The sequence below is a fragment of the Triplophysa dalaica genome, chromosome 15, assembly GCF_015846415.1.
Source record: "Triplophysa dalaica isolate WHDGS20190420 chromosome 15, ASM1584641v1, whole genome shotgun sequence".
NCBI lineage: Eukaryota > Metazoa > Chordata > Actinopteri > Cypriniformes > Nemacheilidae > Triplophysa > Triplophysa dalaica.
The window spans coordinates 10,468,563-10,485,999 of NC_079556.1; the positions used below are offsets into that span (position 1 = coordinate 10,468,563).

General features: G+C 36.1%; 1 protein-coding gene across 1 annotated transcript; it reads right to left on the bottom strand.

Moving 5' to 3' along the window:
* Positions 1-4,697: 4,697 nt before the first annotated feature.
* Positions 4,698-8,464, bottom strand: alkal2b (ALK and LTK ligand 2b). Its single transcript, XM_056768238.1, has 6 exons — positions 7,715-8,464; positions 7,113-7,399; positions 6,898-6,951; positions 6,727-6,807; positions 6,468-6,541; positions 4,698-5,267 (listed from the first exon to the last, which is right to left on the bottom strand). The coding sequence occupies exons 2-5, from the start codon at positions 7,345-7,347 to the stop codon at positions 6,477-6,479; spliced, it is 435 nt and encodes a 144-aa protein (XP_056624216.1). The 5' UTR covers positions 7,348-7,399; positions 7,715-8,464; the 3' UTR covers positions 4,698-5,267; positions 6,468-6,476.
* Between the last annotated feature and the right edge of the window lie 8,973 nt (positions 8,465-17,437).

Below are 17,437 nucleotides of genomic sequence, written 5' to 3' on the forward strand. Positions count from 1 at the left end.
ATCTGACAGACAGACAGAATGAGACAGACAGGTATAACGTTAGTGAGTAATCTAATTGTTTTCCTTTTAGGTTACCGTGATACAGGTATAATATGTTTGTTTAATAAAAATAAATGAGGTCAGGAGGGTTCATTTAAGGTTTTATGATATCAGAATTCACTGAAACAACTTTTCGATTCCTAGTATGATTTTAAAGCAAATTATAAAATGTATTAAATTATCTTTTCCTACCTTTAGTATTAGTACTAGCAATGTCAAATTTTATACATGTTTACACTTAACGTTTCCTCTATAACAGGAGCTCTCAACCTTGACTCCATGGCCCCCCACTGTATTACACAATATTCAAAGGATCCCCCAGGCTAAAAAAAATCTAAATTTCTATTCGATAAAATAATTTAGGCGAAGTGTTTATGTAATATAATAAATGATGAACAAATAGTAAGAAATATCTTGGTTTTTAGCTGTTTTGTATATTTTGATGCTCATTTTGTCTCAATTTAAATTATTTGTCATCCCGTGGCCCCCTTTTTGGCCCGAGACAAATGCAACTTTTCACCCACGATTTGGAGACAAATTACTTTGAAGAAAATGACTTTAAAAAGATCATTATTTACATCATCATTATTTGCAGCATCATTTTATTATTACGAAGACATTGTGTTGAATCTTTTGATGTTGTCAATCCATGTTGTACATGTCAATGGGGATTTGTAATAAAAAAAATAGGATTCTACATCTATAAGAAGATATGATGGAAAGCTAAAATAACCAAATATAAATATGGTAATAAATCAAGACAAAGCTTTAAGAAACTTGTCTCACTTTACATAATTACTGTAATCTATAAAAAATCTGATGCCTGTTTTCTCTTGGCACATTCCTTTTACTTAAGTGTGCCCAAACAACTTATTGTCTAGAGAATTAAAAGGTTGTGTTATCTTAAAGAACTTACTGTACCATGAAAATCCCAATTTTGCCAGGCAGGCCATTTCTTTCAATTTTTTCTTCTGTATTTATTCAAACACTGTCCTCAGGTCTCTCTGTCATTCCTCGTGTTCTTAATGCTATATTTCTGTTTTCTCTAGAAGGAACCAGTTTGTTAAATCGGTTTAGTTCTTTTCATACTAAGCTCTATTTGGCTCACAAGTGTGTTAATACAAAATAGATGTGCAGAATTTTAAATACGTTGTGTACTGTAAATCTGTTGTGTTACTGTAAACCCTATTGTATCACATTTGTTGCATCCACCGTTATACTAATTAATCACATGAATCTTTTAACAAACAACAAGAGTGCAGTTTATAAGTAGTCTTTCAATAAAAAGTTTCAAATATGTCTTCTTTTATACCAATTTATACTAAAAACCTGTAATATCTCTGGTGGGCCCTAAGCCAAACTAGCTTGTCATGCGATCAAACTGTCTAATACCAACATGCACACAAATGCCGACAGGCAGACAGACATGCTTTACCACCAAATACGGGGTGTTTGTACAGTTCTGAGAGAAACTCATAACGTTCAAAATTCAGCTGAAAATATTCCTCTTACTGCCCCTACTTGGAATAAGACCAATAGACTTGCTCGCTACTCCCATCTGGGCTTTAACCGCCCCTTGGATGTCAGTCATCCACACCCAACTATGTAAGAAATGTAACGTGTGTCTTATCCACTCTGTATCCATGCGTTTTGGCATTTAACACAAACACCTGGCTGAAGCATAAACATTCTTATGCTTTTCTTAAACCCTATACAGTTAACAGATATGCCATCAGCTGTTTAAAAAAGGCTTCTGTGTGCCAAAACACTTTAAAGACCAAGGAAACCAAACAATCTATAATATTTAAAACTAATTAGGCTGATTTATATATGAACCCTCACCCAACATGCACAGAGGTCTCGGTTCTTTTTTTCTTTTTTTTAAGAATTACATTTGATCCTCAAGACAGGCTTATCAGACAGACAAAGTAATCCTTATACATGTATGAGTATTTCATATCTGTCAGCAAATGATTTGAATTCATAGTGAGGAGCTTTAATCTGACATTTATGAAACTTATTGTTTGACGTTTTTGTTTAATGCTGTGCGGTTGTAACATGATCTTGGATCATTTGATTCTTCAGAGAACAAGTCTCTTGTGTTATGACTGGATTTGAGGGAAGACTCTCCAGTTGGTTGTGTTGATTTCTCATGACCATAACATGCTTCACCAAATACTGTAGTTTAATAGAATTTATGGCACAGCATTTCCTTTAAAATAATTGATGTTCATTCAACCTCTGTTTTATATAAAAACGTTAAGCTTTTTTTATTGACTAATGCAGCGCTACTTTGAACATTTACTGATCATGTGCTCGGCAAAGGTCTAGTCCAATAATCAGCTTACGGAGTTCTTTGAATGCTTCATGTCACTTTTAGAGAAGCTTTTCCACATTGCCAACTGGAGTAGGGAAAGGGGCACAGGCATTAAGCCTGGAATGGCGTTTTGTCAAACACCTATCCAGACAACTTGAAATTAAGCCCCTCAGTAATGTTTTTGACTTCTGTTAGAGGATTAAATATTTTCCTGTTATCTTAATTATTGATTTCTTCATGACAATGGAAAAAACTGATACTTTAAAACAGATTTTTTTTCATCCAAAATTCCTTAAATATGCATTTGGGAAAAATCATGAAACTTCAAAGCTTGTTTTTTGCAACAATTTCATAATAAATAAATGTATGTTTAGTTGTAAAAATGGTAGAATAAGAGAGTTCTTAGTTTTAGGAGACATGTCTATAATGTTAGTAGATCCTTCTTACTAAAAGCTTTAAAACAAACAACAACAAAAACATTGTATCTAAAACTGCAGTGCTGTAGCTAACTTGCTAATGTCACAATCATTGCATATGATGCCTGATGTGGAGATATAAGTAATCTGAAGTAATCTTCAGATTTAGCTCATTTCTTTCTATATGTTCGCATTTAGATCAGTGCTTTATGCGTACATATGTTACGTCATATGATGCATCGTACATGACCGAATTCAAATATACAATAACCTTGCTTTTAATTTAAGTTGCAGATTTCTTGAAGTGACTTTTATTGTATTTGCTCTTCATGGTCAGTTGTCAATCATAGTGATAAATATAGCATTTGCTTTTACTCTGACTTGGCTTTCACCCAGAATCATAGTCAGACCAGCTAAACCACAGTGTTGGCATCAGGTAACTTGTGGGAGTTCCCTCGCCAGCATTATCTCTGTGGATAGACACTGTAAGGTTATATATAATATGTCTGTAAGTAACAGGGCTCAAAACTGTATGCATGTTTGAAATAGCCAACAACACATCTGGGCTGCCTGTTTATTTAAAACTATCTAATGTAAACACTAATTGTAAAACAACAATTCTGCCTTTCGGATATCAAGGAAGAGCATTTCATATATTTCAGTCATTTCGGTGAATTTTTAAGATGAAGCGTTTTAGCAGGATTTTCCTCTTGGCTACCTGATCTTTGCTCGAATGACCCGATTAAACAAAGCATCTGCTTGTCTGGTACTGCTCTCCAAGTTAAGGTGAAAATTAACACAAAAATGAAAATTCTGTCATCATTTATTCACCCTCTTGTCATTTAAAACATGTATGACTTTCTTCTGCAGAAAACAAAAGAAGATATTTTAAAGAGAGTTAGTAATCGAACAGCGCCAGCACCCAATTCACTACTATTGTATGGACACAATGGGTTGCGGGGTAACAACGTTCTATAACATATCTTCTTTTGTGATCTGTGGATGAAAGGAATTGATACAGGGTTGATATGACAAGACTGTAAATTTTGACAGATTTTTTGGGTGGAGGATTTTTTCATGTGTTTATTGGTTATTTCTGATGCATAGGCATTACATGCTTTTTTTTTTTAACCAGGACTCAAAAGAAGAGGTGGCGATTTTGTATGAATTTGTTGTGAAATGTAGAAAAGCAAGAATAAAGACCCACCCTAACATCATTTTGTTAAAAGCAGATTATACTTAAACAATTAGTTCATGCGAATTAGCCATCTCATAAAATAGTTATGAATTTCCATGAGATTATGATTGATGGTTTGTTCTTAAGCCTTTGCACTCAGGGACCATCTTAAGCACTCAAGTGTTGATGTGAGCATTGAAAGTTAGACTGCTATGTCGCTTCTTGTAATGACATAAATTATGAATTTCCTTTACTCAGCAGACACTAAAATTAGCTGATAAACAAAAATCTCAGTTTACTCAAAGAAAACCTTCGCTATTTTAAATGTTTTCTCTTTTCTGTGTAGAATGCCAGTGTAAACATTTATTCAGATTGTTAAAGCCAAGGTTCTTTACTTAAATTTGTTGTCATGACATCAGCTAAGAGAAGGGTAAAGCTTTCCCACACCCTTTAATGGCTTTCATTCCTCTCAAAGATAGATTTAAAGCCAAAATAGATTTGGAAACTACGATAAGCATCAATAGCATTTATTTTTGATAGGTATCAACAATTATCTTAATCAAATGTCAGCACCCTTCAACTTCATATAAAAACATATGTTTTTTTTTAAAGATCATGTTATAGATTTTTTTTTTACAATATTTACACATTAAACTCTAACGTAGTTGGTTATACATTTGACAACAGCAATAATCATAAGCTTGAATGTATAAATACTGTATACCTCAATGAAGACATTTAGAAAAATGTTTAATGTTTTAATTAAAGTTGTTCACAGAATAAACTGCAACCTGTACCATTCATTGCTGCCAGCACATGTCTTGTAAAGACAAAAAGGCAAGAAAATATCATGCAATTCATATTTCACTCACAGGATTTAGCTCTGGTTATATGGAATGTGATTGAAGTTGTCAGGAATGTTAGACCAAAGTTTGTGTTCAGCCAGCAAACACATTACAGCATCTAAAAAAACAATTTAATCCTCCAACCCGACCTGGGAAGGCAAATCAACCTGTAGCATTTAAAGTTGAATGTGACACCCAGTTTATCGTTTGGCAGCAGGATATTTTTTATTTTCATATGTTGCAAAACATTGTTTTCTTCATTTTCACCATGACAATTATCAGTAAACTTTGTTCTGACATCAGTTCTGTCAGCACAACATGCTGTATGTGAAAAGCTGAAGTCAAAAGAGGAGTTCCATTTCATTGCAAAAATAGCTTTGTACACATGATAAATATGATTGTTCAAAATAAATCTCATTTCCCTGTTTTTCTCCAAGGCACTTTTCTTTGTCTGTCTTCGGGTCTTTTGTCATCTGTAAAAGAAGACAATGATTGGCATCTTGCAATCATGCAACCCAAACAACAATGCGGCAGTTGTTGATATCTGTCATTTATGTGTACTTACATGAACTAACAATGAATAATATTGTTATTTTTAGCATTTATTCATCTTTGTTAATTACAAATGAGTCAAAATTAATGAAAAATGTAAAATAATTAAAGAAATCAAGATAAATGCTGTTGAAGTATCGTTCATTGTTAGTTCATGTTAGCTAATGTATTGTTTAACCATAACAAATACAACCTTGTTGTAAAGTGTTGCCATCTCTTTATGTTTCAGGACTGAATTTAAAGTGTTTAAAACTTTAAAGTTCAAATTAACACTGAAAATTGAAAAAAAAAATGTAAGGACACATTTCTAAATTATGCTTTATATGCAGGTTGTGGCTATAATTATTTGTATTAGACAAAAAATGCAATAAACCTTTCAACAGCACAACAGCATGGATGCAAAGCCACACAGATGAGCTAAATTGCGCAACATGGTTACAGTCCCACAGGGTGGAAGGACTTGATGGTTTAATGTTACAAGAGAGCTAAAGCATAGTGTCACAATGAAAAGGGCCATTGTCCATAAGTGTGGCTCTTAACTTTCAATGGTTAAGATGCCATTTACAGTTCATTGAGAACGTAATCCTCAATTATATTCATTTACTGTTCTGGACAATGGTTCTGGTGCCACAGTTTATTTAAGCTTGACCTGTTTTATTCTGTTTTGTGTTCAACTAAAGGAGCAGTTTAGGTACTATATCATTTGTTTACACACTAATAAGGGAAACCACTGGAATCTCCCACAGTACAGCCTTTTGGCTTAAATACGAAAACCCTGTCAGTCAAAAGTAAAATGCCAAAGAACTAACCTGGGTACTCCTGTAATATTAGAAAGGTCATTAAACTGTTAGGTGTAATATTTCTTCTGTAGACGTACGCACAACTATGCTTTTGTAGATCATGTGTGCGTGTAACTAGAGACTGTCTACGGCATTAAGGTCTTTTTTTAGAACGGCAGTCAGTTGTGCCGATTGTGTTGTTGAAAATAAAGACATTTGATAACTTTCTGTGTGCTCTGAGCAAATATTTCCATAACAAACATTTTAGCACTGCTGTGTCGAAAAGAATAACAGGTTAACCAGTGGACTGTATGTGTTGTATACACTTTGTTAACTATTCACCTGTGATGTCTATCCCTCGGTGCACCGCTGACTCCCTGCTAATCTTGTAAGGAGCCGGGCACATCTTTTATAATCTAGAAAGTGACAGAGTTAAGTAAACCAAAGAGTACTTAAACATTTGAGATTGGATGATGACAAAACTGTTTCATGTATAGAAGTAAAGTGTTCATGCTTATTTTTTTATTAGATTTTGTTCAGATTTAAAAGTTCTCTATCATTTTTATCAATAGCTCATACAAATATAAGAGGTTTCACTTACAGGCAGGTATTGTGCAGTCCCTGGTATTATGATATAGTTTATAAAAGTGTTTACTGCACTTGGGGCTGAAATAAAGTGGCCCTGTAAACATACAGAAAGATAAGTTTCAAATTGCAATCGATTCACAGACATAAACAAGCTCAGTATGCATAAATATTCAAACAGGCTCACCTGTTAAATGTTTTAAAAACTTTTCCTTCTGTCGAAGATCTCTTGGAAAGACCTCTGGCACAAAGAAGAGAATTGCAAAAGTTACCCACATATGACTACTAAATACTATTTTTTGATCTGTACCATTTCTTATTAATGTTTACATTGCGAGTTAATATTGCGTCTATCTAAACGCAATAAATAATGAGTAAATCAGTCAAAGAAATGATCCTTACCCAGAATTCTTTCATTCTCATCTGTTTTAGTAACTTTATAAACGTCTTTTGTTTCTATCGATTCCTCTGTGATTTTGGGAGAATGTAGATTTCCATCACTGCGATGCTCCCGTGTTAGTCTCACTCTGAGGAGGTCCAAGAGACTTGTGTCGTCTCTGTCTCTCTGTTTGCAGTAGCCGGCAGTGAGGATCAGCAGCAGGAGCGCGATGAAGACAAGCGTGCGCAGTGCGCTCATGCTGAAAGGTGGTCAACGAGAGCCCCCCTGCCCTGCGTCAAGTCTTATAGCCCTGCAAACCAGCATCATGTAAGTTTTCTGTCTTATAAACATAATAAAGTAAAACCTAAAATAGATCAAAAGAAACACCAGATAACCCGAATATGGAATATGCAAAATATAAAATCACGTGAAAACATCATAAATATAGCTTCAGGCACAGTGTGATATCTCAGATATCTAGTTATAACAAGTATATGAACGACCATTAAAGCGCAACATCGCAGCATCAGGGGTCCATACAGGAATCTTCTTCGCTTTCCAGTGCCTTTACGCACGAAGCATCCTGCGTAAAAGCGCTTTGGTAGTAAGTAAAATAAACAATTACCTGTTTTGAGCGATGCTGATATTTTACACTTCTTTGACGAGTTTCCAGAGTGATTGACGATTATTAATATCAATGCGATGTACACCAAACAGGCTCCGTTGGCGTTCCCTTTCTAAAGGTACTTCCCCGGGCGCTAGTGCACCATGGCATGAGGAGAGGGAGTCTCTTTTATATGTTTAAAGACAGCGGTTGTCATTTGTTAAATGTGTTGAAGTGGGTGGAAATTAATGAAGGTATGCAGCTTTTTATTACTTTCTATCTCCCGTCCGGTGAGTTGATGAAGTTTGCCTCAGATCATCCGGCATGGGTCTCCTCACTTTTTATTGTCGCTTGCAGACGTAAGAAGCTGTCCCATGTGGATTACCCCGGCATGTCTTTAATTAGAAACGCGTTAAGAGCACTCCTTAAAAAATGCATTTTATCGTTTTTTGTTGTTGGATCACCGTCTCATAACGCGTCCACTTTTATCCGGAGGACCAATTTGGCACGCGCGGATATTTCCACCAGACACCTTTTTCACTGTCGTTGATTATCTTCTTTGCAGTTAGATTACGTGCATCTCTGGTTTTCTTTTAAAATATCCCGATGATGTTGATGAAGTCACTTCATACGTATATTATCAGCGCAATTATACAGGCAACATTAAATATATATAGAAACAATTATACGAGAAGTACCCGCATGTGTCTATGAAGAGCTGGTGTGCGAAAGCAGGTTCTCCTCAGCGTCTATGAGAAGACTGAGCAGAGAATTTAGGCCTTCTCCAATATTGGTTTCGTTCTCAATCTCGTCTTTACACCACTCCCTTTGAGTATATAAAAAATCATTCCTATTTCATTCCCCTCCTCTTTGGCTTTCATGAGTCGCAAACTGTTCAAATAAGGGCACACACACCATTCTGCCATACGGTACCCTGTCCGTAGCTGACGATAATCAGGATTATATACCTTGGGAACTATTATTAATCATGTTGCGCGGATTTATGTGGGATAACCCTGATGCCGCATCGAGGCGCAGCTCAACAGTGCCACACTGTGCATTTGGCGTTTGAATGGTAACTATTATGAAATGATCAGAAGGTGATCCTGCAGTCCTTTCCGCAATTCCAAAGGGTGTCTTAATGTTAAAAATAGATTCAATTTAACATGCCAAACTGTGGTATAAAAATATATCAAAAGTATGACCTCTCTCTCACATTAATGAGCAGCACAATTTCTCTTTGTGCATTGTAAATTGTTGGCATGATTCTGTTGTCTAATGACAATAGGTCTATAATTTCTTACCCTCACTTTTGTTATTGTGCCACTGCACCCTCCCTATTTTTCCTCTCTTCCTTGGAAAACTGGCCATATGTAATCTTCCTGCCTCCCTTATTTTGTCACCTGTGTTTCAAGGGGATTGTGGTTTATAGAACAAACTATCTTCAAAGATGCCCTTAGTTATTTCAATGATTTAATATACCTGATATGATGTTCATAAGCGGGTGAAACTAAGATAACAACACAAGTAGTGACAAGTAGTCACCCATGATTCCTAGATGATATCCAAGGTTTTCTGTGTTTTTAAGTGATTTTAGTTGCTGTGCTTTGGTGTCTCATACAGTAGCCTATAACACTATACAAAAAACTAAATTTAGTTCAGTTCAAATGCCAAATTAATATTTGCATTAGTTTAGAGCTGCATTCATTCATTTTTAAAGCAGATTTTATTCTCTACAGTTCACTATTATTGTAAAATTTTGATTCGTTGTAAAAGCAGACTTAATGTTTTCAGATAAAGATGTTTAAGAGGTGTTCAAAAATTTTTGAGCCTACAAAATAATACATGTTCTGAGCTATTTTATAGAGTTCAAATGTAAACAATTTAAACAGCAAAACAATCAACCAACCAGAATAATCAATCAAACATTATTGTTTATGATAAAATAGTCTAAAAGTACTTTACTCTTGCATGTATACATATCGCCCCCTATAGGTGATAGGGCCATAAAATGAGGATATATCTTACACTACATATCCTCGATAAAATATTAAATTTAAACTCCCAATGCACAAACATCACATCACACTTGGTTTATGGTTAATATCGTCGTTGTCCTTCCGAAACCTTGGATAGCCAAATTCGCTGTTTTCAGGAAAAGGAAAAAGCACAGTACCTATTAAATGATTAAATACTGTGTTGTCAAAGCACTTTTCGATACTTTTTAGATACTTTTTCTGTTTGCAAAAGCTAATGACAAACATAAACGGCGACTAATAACAATGATGACATACAAATCACAAAATATAAAGATTTATTTAGAAGGAAAACAGTGATATACTTTTGTCTCTACAACAAACCCTAGCCTGGAATAAAGGTATTGTTGTCAGTAGTTATTGTTAAAATGATAGTTTCCACCTATGATTGGATAAGTAAGGAATTTCAGTTATATTACTTTGTGGAACATTTTTTTATTGTTCCTCCAATAAATATTTTTGATCGTTATTATAAAATAAATGTAAATATCTATCACAGCAATATAAATGTATAATTGTGCTCATTGCTTTATTGTCTTTCCAAGACAGAACTTTAATGAAAGCATGAGAGCAACAGGCAATACCCTAGTATGTAGTAGTTTATGTAGCACATGCTTGATGCCGCATAAGCAGATACACTAAGCCTCCCACGTGTGGACTTTATCTCTTTCCGGTCTTCTCCCTACCAGCCTGTCATATTCTAACTTTATGTATATTTTGCTCTCATCCACTCAAACTCCACTGATATTCTACATCATCCATCATCACATATGTGCTCTAAATGAATCATTAAAAAGAATTGGAATGCCATTGTTGTATCATGTTGTACGATTTTCACCATCAAACATGCACAGCACAGTCTGGCCTAAACATTCAGCTGTAGCCACTGATCCTGAAATCCACTCATGTTCTTATAGTCATTAGCTCCTTAATCTTGGCTCATGCCAGTTCCCTCTCCACAGCCCTAATCCTTGCTGACCTTTTTGCCATATCTGATAGCATTGACAGCGGTTTTGATGTGTTATGCCTGTTCATCTTCAAGTCAGCAAGATATGTTTGGTTTTGACCAAAGCAGCTGTCCATACATGCCTGTATCATGATGATTCCAGCCTTTTCAAGTACTTTAAGACTTTTGTTAAAAAAAAATTGTGTCATTTGAAGATATTTTGAAGAACACTTGGTAGCTAAATTATATCGACCCCCATTGACTTCTAGTATATGAATGCAAATTAACTTATTTTGTGTTCCACAGAAATTGAATGTATTACAGGTTTTGAATGACATGAAGGTAAATAAATGATTACATGAATTGTCCCTCTAAACGGATAGAAGATATTTAAGAACTACACAGTTCTGGGGCACCATTGACTACCATAGTATATTTTTCCTACTGTAGTTGTCAATAGTGCCCAAGGAGAGTTTGATTACAGAAATTTTTCCAAATATTTTTTTTCTGTTTTAAGCAGAACAACGGAACGTATACAAGTTTTAGGGTGAGTAAAGGATGAGTTTTCATTTTTGGGTGAACTATCACTTAGGTTTCTGCACAATAAAAATATGACATCATTAAAACAAAGTGAGCTTTCATCCAGAAAACTGTTCTTTACACCAAGAATGCAAGAATCAAACATCTTATTATCTGTTATCTTAGGATCTGAGGTTAATGTGTTTCTCTCTAAAATATTTTTGATTGTGATGATATGTTTGTACTATGTGGACTGATGTCAGAGTAAATGACATCATTACTGATGAGATAAGTAAATATAATTCCATCTTTCTCCTGGAAGTACTGTAGACAGTTCACCTACCGAGACATTAGTCACGCAAATAGCATGTCTTGTAGACTATATGCTTCAACGCCATATTAAATAAAACTACAAATATTTTTAAACACGTACCAGTTTCAGCACCACTTAACATTCTGATAGCATCACTGTACATTTTAAGATTAATAAGGTGAAAGATTTTTAGGTTTGTGTATTAATAACATACATCCCTAAATAGCATTTGTGCACAGTCAAATAATAGTAAAATATTTAAGCACATGTTCTTATTAGTTAGCATCAATAAGAAGTCCCACCTAGAAAAGTAGCAGGGGGTCTTTGAACATCTTTGTGCTTCATTTGATGTAAAAATTAAAGTAGACAATTATACTTTTTCATGATTTGATTATTCCCTGAGGTACATTTACAGTATATATTTTTTTGTTTTGTTTGCATACTGCAGGTTTGCCATCCCATTATGCAGTTTTTTTACTTCTCCGTCCTTTAACAGCTGTTAATGAGCACTGTTCACTCACATCGCATATTTAAGCAGAGCATTTATTAACTCAAATTGTACACTTCAGTCTCCAGGCTTATGGAATCTCCAACATCAATATTTGAATAAATGATGAAAAATTAATCAATGACTGGCGATGTGGGATTTGGTTACGAAGATAAAGGTTAGGATCGTGGTTTTACAATAGTTTTAAAGCTCGCCATGAGCGTATATTAGTATTTTTTGTCGTTTGCCTATAGCATCGTATTGAGCTTTTGGACCCAGAACAGTACAGTATATGACCTTCCATATGTGGTGGTGCTAAACAACCAAATATTATGTCTAATTTTACTCCTCATGGGTCCTTTAAATTTAAGCTGCATGTATGCATTGGACTAACATCTGCCACAGTCTTGCTGCATTAAAAATGAACATGTCTACAGCATGTGCAGGGAATATCACATCCTTGGATGTGTATATCTGGTTTGTTTTTAGTAACCTTAGAGATCAAGCAAGCAGAGGCAATTCTAAAATGACTCATTCAGAATCAGAATGCATGTAAAGGAATTTTTTCTTAAAGTTGGTCATCCAAAAATTACAGTTATATACTCACCCTTATGCCAGTGTTTTTTTTCTGTATCGAGATGAGAAATGTAGCAGAATCATACCATGGCTCTAAAATAGACATTAATCTATGGGATTCTCACAGAAATCTTTACCATAAATCACAGTTGTTGTTGAACCGATTTATTGATTGTTGGCAGTTTGTGTTTCTATATAAATTTTAGTAATTGTAGATTTATTTTATGTTTTAACATAATTTCACATGGACTGTTGTTGTATTTGAAGGAAATTAAGTATATTACAGGAATAGTATGTCTCAAAATGACCGTAATCTACTAACCCTTATGCCATTCATACATGTCTTCTTTCATCTGCCGAACATGTTTAGAGTAACATTGAATATTATCCTAACTTTGTCATAACATCCAATGGGGTCAATTATGAGGGTCGTTGTTTTTTTTGGGTGAACTTTTGCTTTAAAGCCCCAGTGTAAATTTTTTATTATTTTGCGGATGTACTTTTGGAGCCCACGTACCAACTTTGTCATCTGTTAATATTTCTATTTGATGTTAAAGTTTGCCGGCCTAAATGAGAAAGGGAATTCCTTTTGATAATTTATTAATGATGATGCATCTCCTCAGAGGCCAGTTGAGCTCCAGTCTGATAGGACATACTTATGATGCTAACATTCTGCAATGGGAACCTATCATTAGCACATGAAACAACACAATCCTTTGTCTTTTATCTTCCTCAAATCTCTCCACACAATATTCAATGGTTATCAAAACGTTCGGTAAATGCATCCATCCATGTCTAGGATCTGTAACCCGTTGCAACTTAAGGCAGGGAAACACCCCAACCGGATGGACGGGTGGCCAGTCCATGACAGGGTTTGTGCACGTTTATAATGAAATTAAAGAAACCCTGTGGCGATGAAATTCCACTTGGCTGCTAAGGATTTTGAAAGCTTTCAAGGATTTTAAAGGCTTTATATTGACATCAACAAAAGGCCATTAGCGTCATTGCATGCTATTTACATTGCCAGAATCTGTACTGATAACACTTTGACATGTTAACTTCTGTGATTATTTTGAGCTCTGATTGCTTTAGATCCCAAACATAAACTCAGTGGATGTCAGATCCTGATGGAAAAACAGAATTTGCACGTACTTGTGAATGTGGCGCCAAAATCAATAGATTTGGATGGCAGCTGTCTAGAGCAGAACTCTGGTGAGTTCATCAGATTCCATCCATTTCACTGCTGAGATAACACATTATCACATCCTTGTTGCCCAACACAGTGTGATGAAAAATGAATGTAATGAACTGAGCCAATATGTGATATACACTGTGCTGAGTGAAACAGCTTATGAAAATGTGTTTAGCACATGACTGCAGTTTACTGCTTGTTGATTCTTTCAATTATTTTCTTACATGCACACGCTTAATTGAGTTATTTCTGTATTTCCTACATGATCCTAAACTTAAACCTAAAGAAACATGTACAATATCGTTCACAAATATTATTCAGAAATGCAATACAATATACATAACTACACTGTAAAAAATATACGTTATCTCCTCCGACAAAGAAGCAAAAACAAATCTTTGTCCCTTGAGAGCTGCCGTAGTGCTTCGAAAGGGAAGGGTGGATTAAGCCGTTCGTTGTAATTCCCAACCTCACCATTACAGAAAACAGATTTCTTGAACTTTGAATTAGATTAAACAACATAAAATATACTTATATTATACTCAGATTGATTCTATAAGATCAACATTCAAGCTTACCAGTAACAAAATCTTCAGGGTTAACAGGGTTGACTTATCACATGGCAACCATTAATAAAAATCTTGGAAGAGTTTCCTCACATCTGAGAGGAGGCTGACAATAAATCATTACATTTTTTAGCAGCTCCTGGTGGTTGGGCTGTGAAAGTTTATGTAAGTCCACATAATTCTATGAAGAAATTGCCCTCTAGATTGAGTTGCTTTATGGAAGAACAAATCATCACCGTTGATGAATGATTAGAAACAGAGGTGCTAGAGAGCTTTTCAAAGAGGTGAAACTGCAAGGAACAATATAAACTCAAACTAATGTAGAGCATTAGTAGATACTATACCTTTTTATTCTCCTTGATGCAAATGTGACTTGTTGAGAAGGGCGTTGTGTTGTAAGGCTGTACTGTATGTCTCAAAACTCTTTAAAAACGCTCTTTGAATGTTTGACGTGTTACGTCACCAGAGTCCCTACTGCAGTTACATCACAATCTTGGATGCCCCCAATCTCTCAAAGCAGTTTTTCTGCAGTCAGCTTTGAAAGAACTTGAGGGAATCCCTCTTCATCCTATAGATGAAAGTCAAGGAAACATGAGAGACAAGGGAAATCAGACAGGGAGACGCTCAGTGTTTTACCAGTCAAGGGAGCGATTTCCATTGTTTATTTTTATTTTGCAACTCGGTAGCGTGTGACTATTTAGAAGATTAACATGTACCTGGGACACCGTCATTGTAACACTTCAGCCTGTGTTCCCCATGTGTTTTGCCTTGTTCATTGTTTTCACCTGTCCCTCGTCATTGTTAATTAGTCCCGCACCTGATTCTGTTTTCCCTGAGTGTTTTCCCCGTGTATTGTAAACCCGGTAGTGTCTCCCATGTTCTCCTGCTCCTGTGTATGTCTTGGACTCCTGTTACCATTAAACCCCTTGGATTCTACCTGTAGCGTCTTCGGTCATCCTCATCCGTGTGCCGATTGTTACAGAATACTCGACCACTGAGGAGTTTCTGGAGTGGAGTTGTTGGGTGAGTTGGAGCGATCCTTATTTAAACCATCTTTATTGGACTGGTCTGGATGATGATCTGCTCGACCTCCTTGTGGTCCCCTTCGCAGAAGAGTCTACACTGGAGGACTTAATCAATCAGGTCCTCCATGTGGGAGGCTCTGATTTCTATGTGGGGGATGCTGGGGAGGGCTTGAGCAGTCGTCATCCGGACCAGGTGGATAATGGAGGGTCAGCTCCAACTCACTCCATACCCGCTCCACAAATGAAAGAAACTCGTAGAAACCGGCGACGGGTTAAAGGGGACCTACCTGTCGAGCCGGTCCTGTCCGGCTATTTGTGGCTCTCGGAGCTGGTCCCGTCCGGCCTTCCAGAGCCCCTCCAGCCGGACCCGTCCGCCCTTCCAGAGGCCTGGACGAACTGGTAATTTTTGGTAATTTATCGTTTATTTTTTATTTTTATATGTCTCACAAAGATTGCATCCTCCTCATTCCTAAATGGTCTTGCTGAATAGACAGTAGACAGAGGTTTTCAGAGAAAAAGCCTGCCGATTCAGAACAACCCAAATTGAGGACAACCCAGAGAAATATATTATTGTCTCAGCTTTCAGTTTTACAGAATTGCCTTAAACTACCTTTCAGATGTTTTTCCTCCTATCTGATTTAAAGAAACAAAAACCGACGAGATCAAGATCAGATACATTTGTATAAGAAGTACAGTGTTAGAGTTCATTTTATAATGTCTGATTCTTTTCATTGCCAAAAGCCTACATATAGTGGGCTGCGCTTCAACATATAGTTCAATGGCCCTTTGCGTGACATGTTGAGTACTTGCTTGTGACCTGACTTCTGTTCCCCTTCCAATAAAACTCTGTCCAAAACACAACAAAAATTGATTGGATGTACTGGTTATGATGGGAAGTATACTGGTTTTACTGTAAACTATATTGGTGTCTAATGGTAATTGATGGATTTTATTGGTGGTATGTTATCTGGCAGATTAATCCTATTGTAATAACGTCCAAAACACACACCATAAAAGGAATCTATATACAGTATACAGTCAATAAAGCCAGACCATGGCCAAAAAAAGATTCTGGATTTAAGATCTGAGGGAGAGAAGCAGGACACCCAAGCAAAAGTCTCTATTGTTCTCCTTTTCGCCATGTTGCTGTCTATGAAATATTCAATAGATCTCAATTGGGATTTCTTTCTTGTGTGAAAACATTATCCAGTTAAGACTGCACAAGAGTAAACCAGTAATATAATTTCTTAAACTGCAAATATTTTATTTCCCTGCAGTCCAAAGTCATTCCAAAACACTCATTTGTGTTTCTATGGCACAAATACAGCAGCAAAATTCAGAATTCCCCGTCTTTCAAATCTCAGTGAATCCTTTCTTGTGTGTGTCTATAGTTTATAAGACATACCAACATTGTATCTGCCACTGCAGGTGCTGCTCACCAGCCCATATCATCACTCACCAGCTGCACAAATGGCAAGATAAAACAAAGCTCAACTTTTCGCTCATGTGAAGTGTGTATTTGTATTATCCAACCCTCTCAAGTTTGATCTCCCCATTGGATGACTCTTCAACAGACCAATGTTACATATTTATCTAAGCAGCTGAGCGTGTAGGGTGCTGGCACTTTACAAACTCTTGCAGATGCTTTTGCCATGAACTTCTGAAATGTTGTACTATCCAGTATTCTTTCACCTTATCTATGCCCTCATCTAGAACAACTGAAAATGCCAGTGGAGATTATTGGCAGGATGTACCGCTGCTTGTAAATCTCTCATTGTGCAAATAAATGAAGCTGACTGTTTATTTAGCATGTTATACAGTATGTTGTAATGATTTGTGTTTTTCTATCTTCTGTGTCTTGCTGTACATGCTGTGCTGCTTGTACACTGCACCTTTGCCCAAACAAAACCTAAATGAAAAGTCCATTAAAGGAGAAAGAACAACGTCAACAAAATGTTCCTCTGGGACAAGAACAAGTATGTGCAGCTTTCACTGTGTGAGATGTAATCTGAGGACAAACGTTCTGCCCACATTCTATGAGTTTGTGGATGAGCTAATCAAACCGACAAGCCACGAAGTGAGGT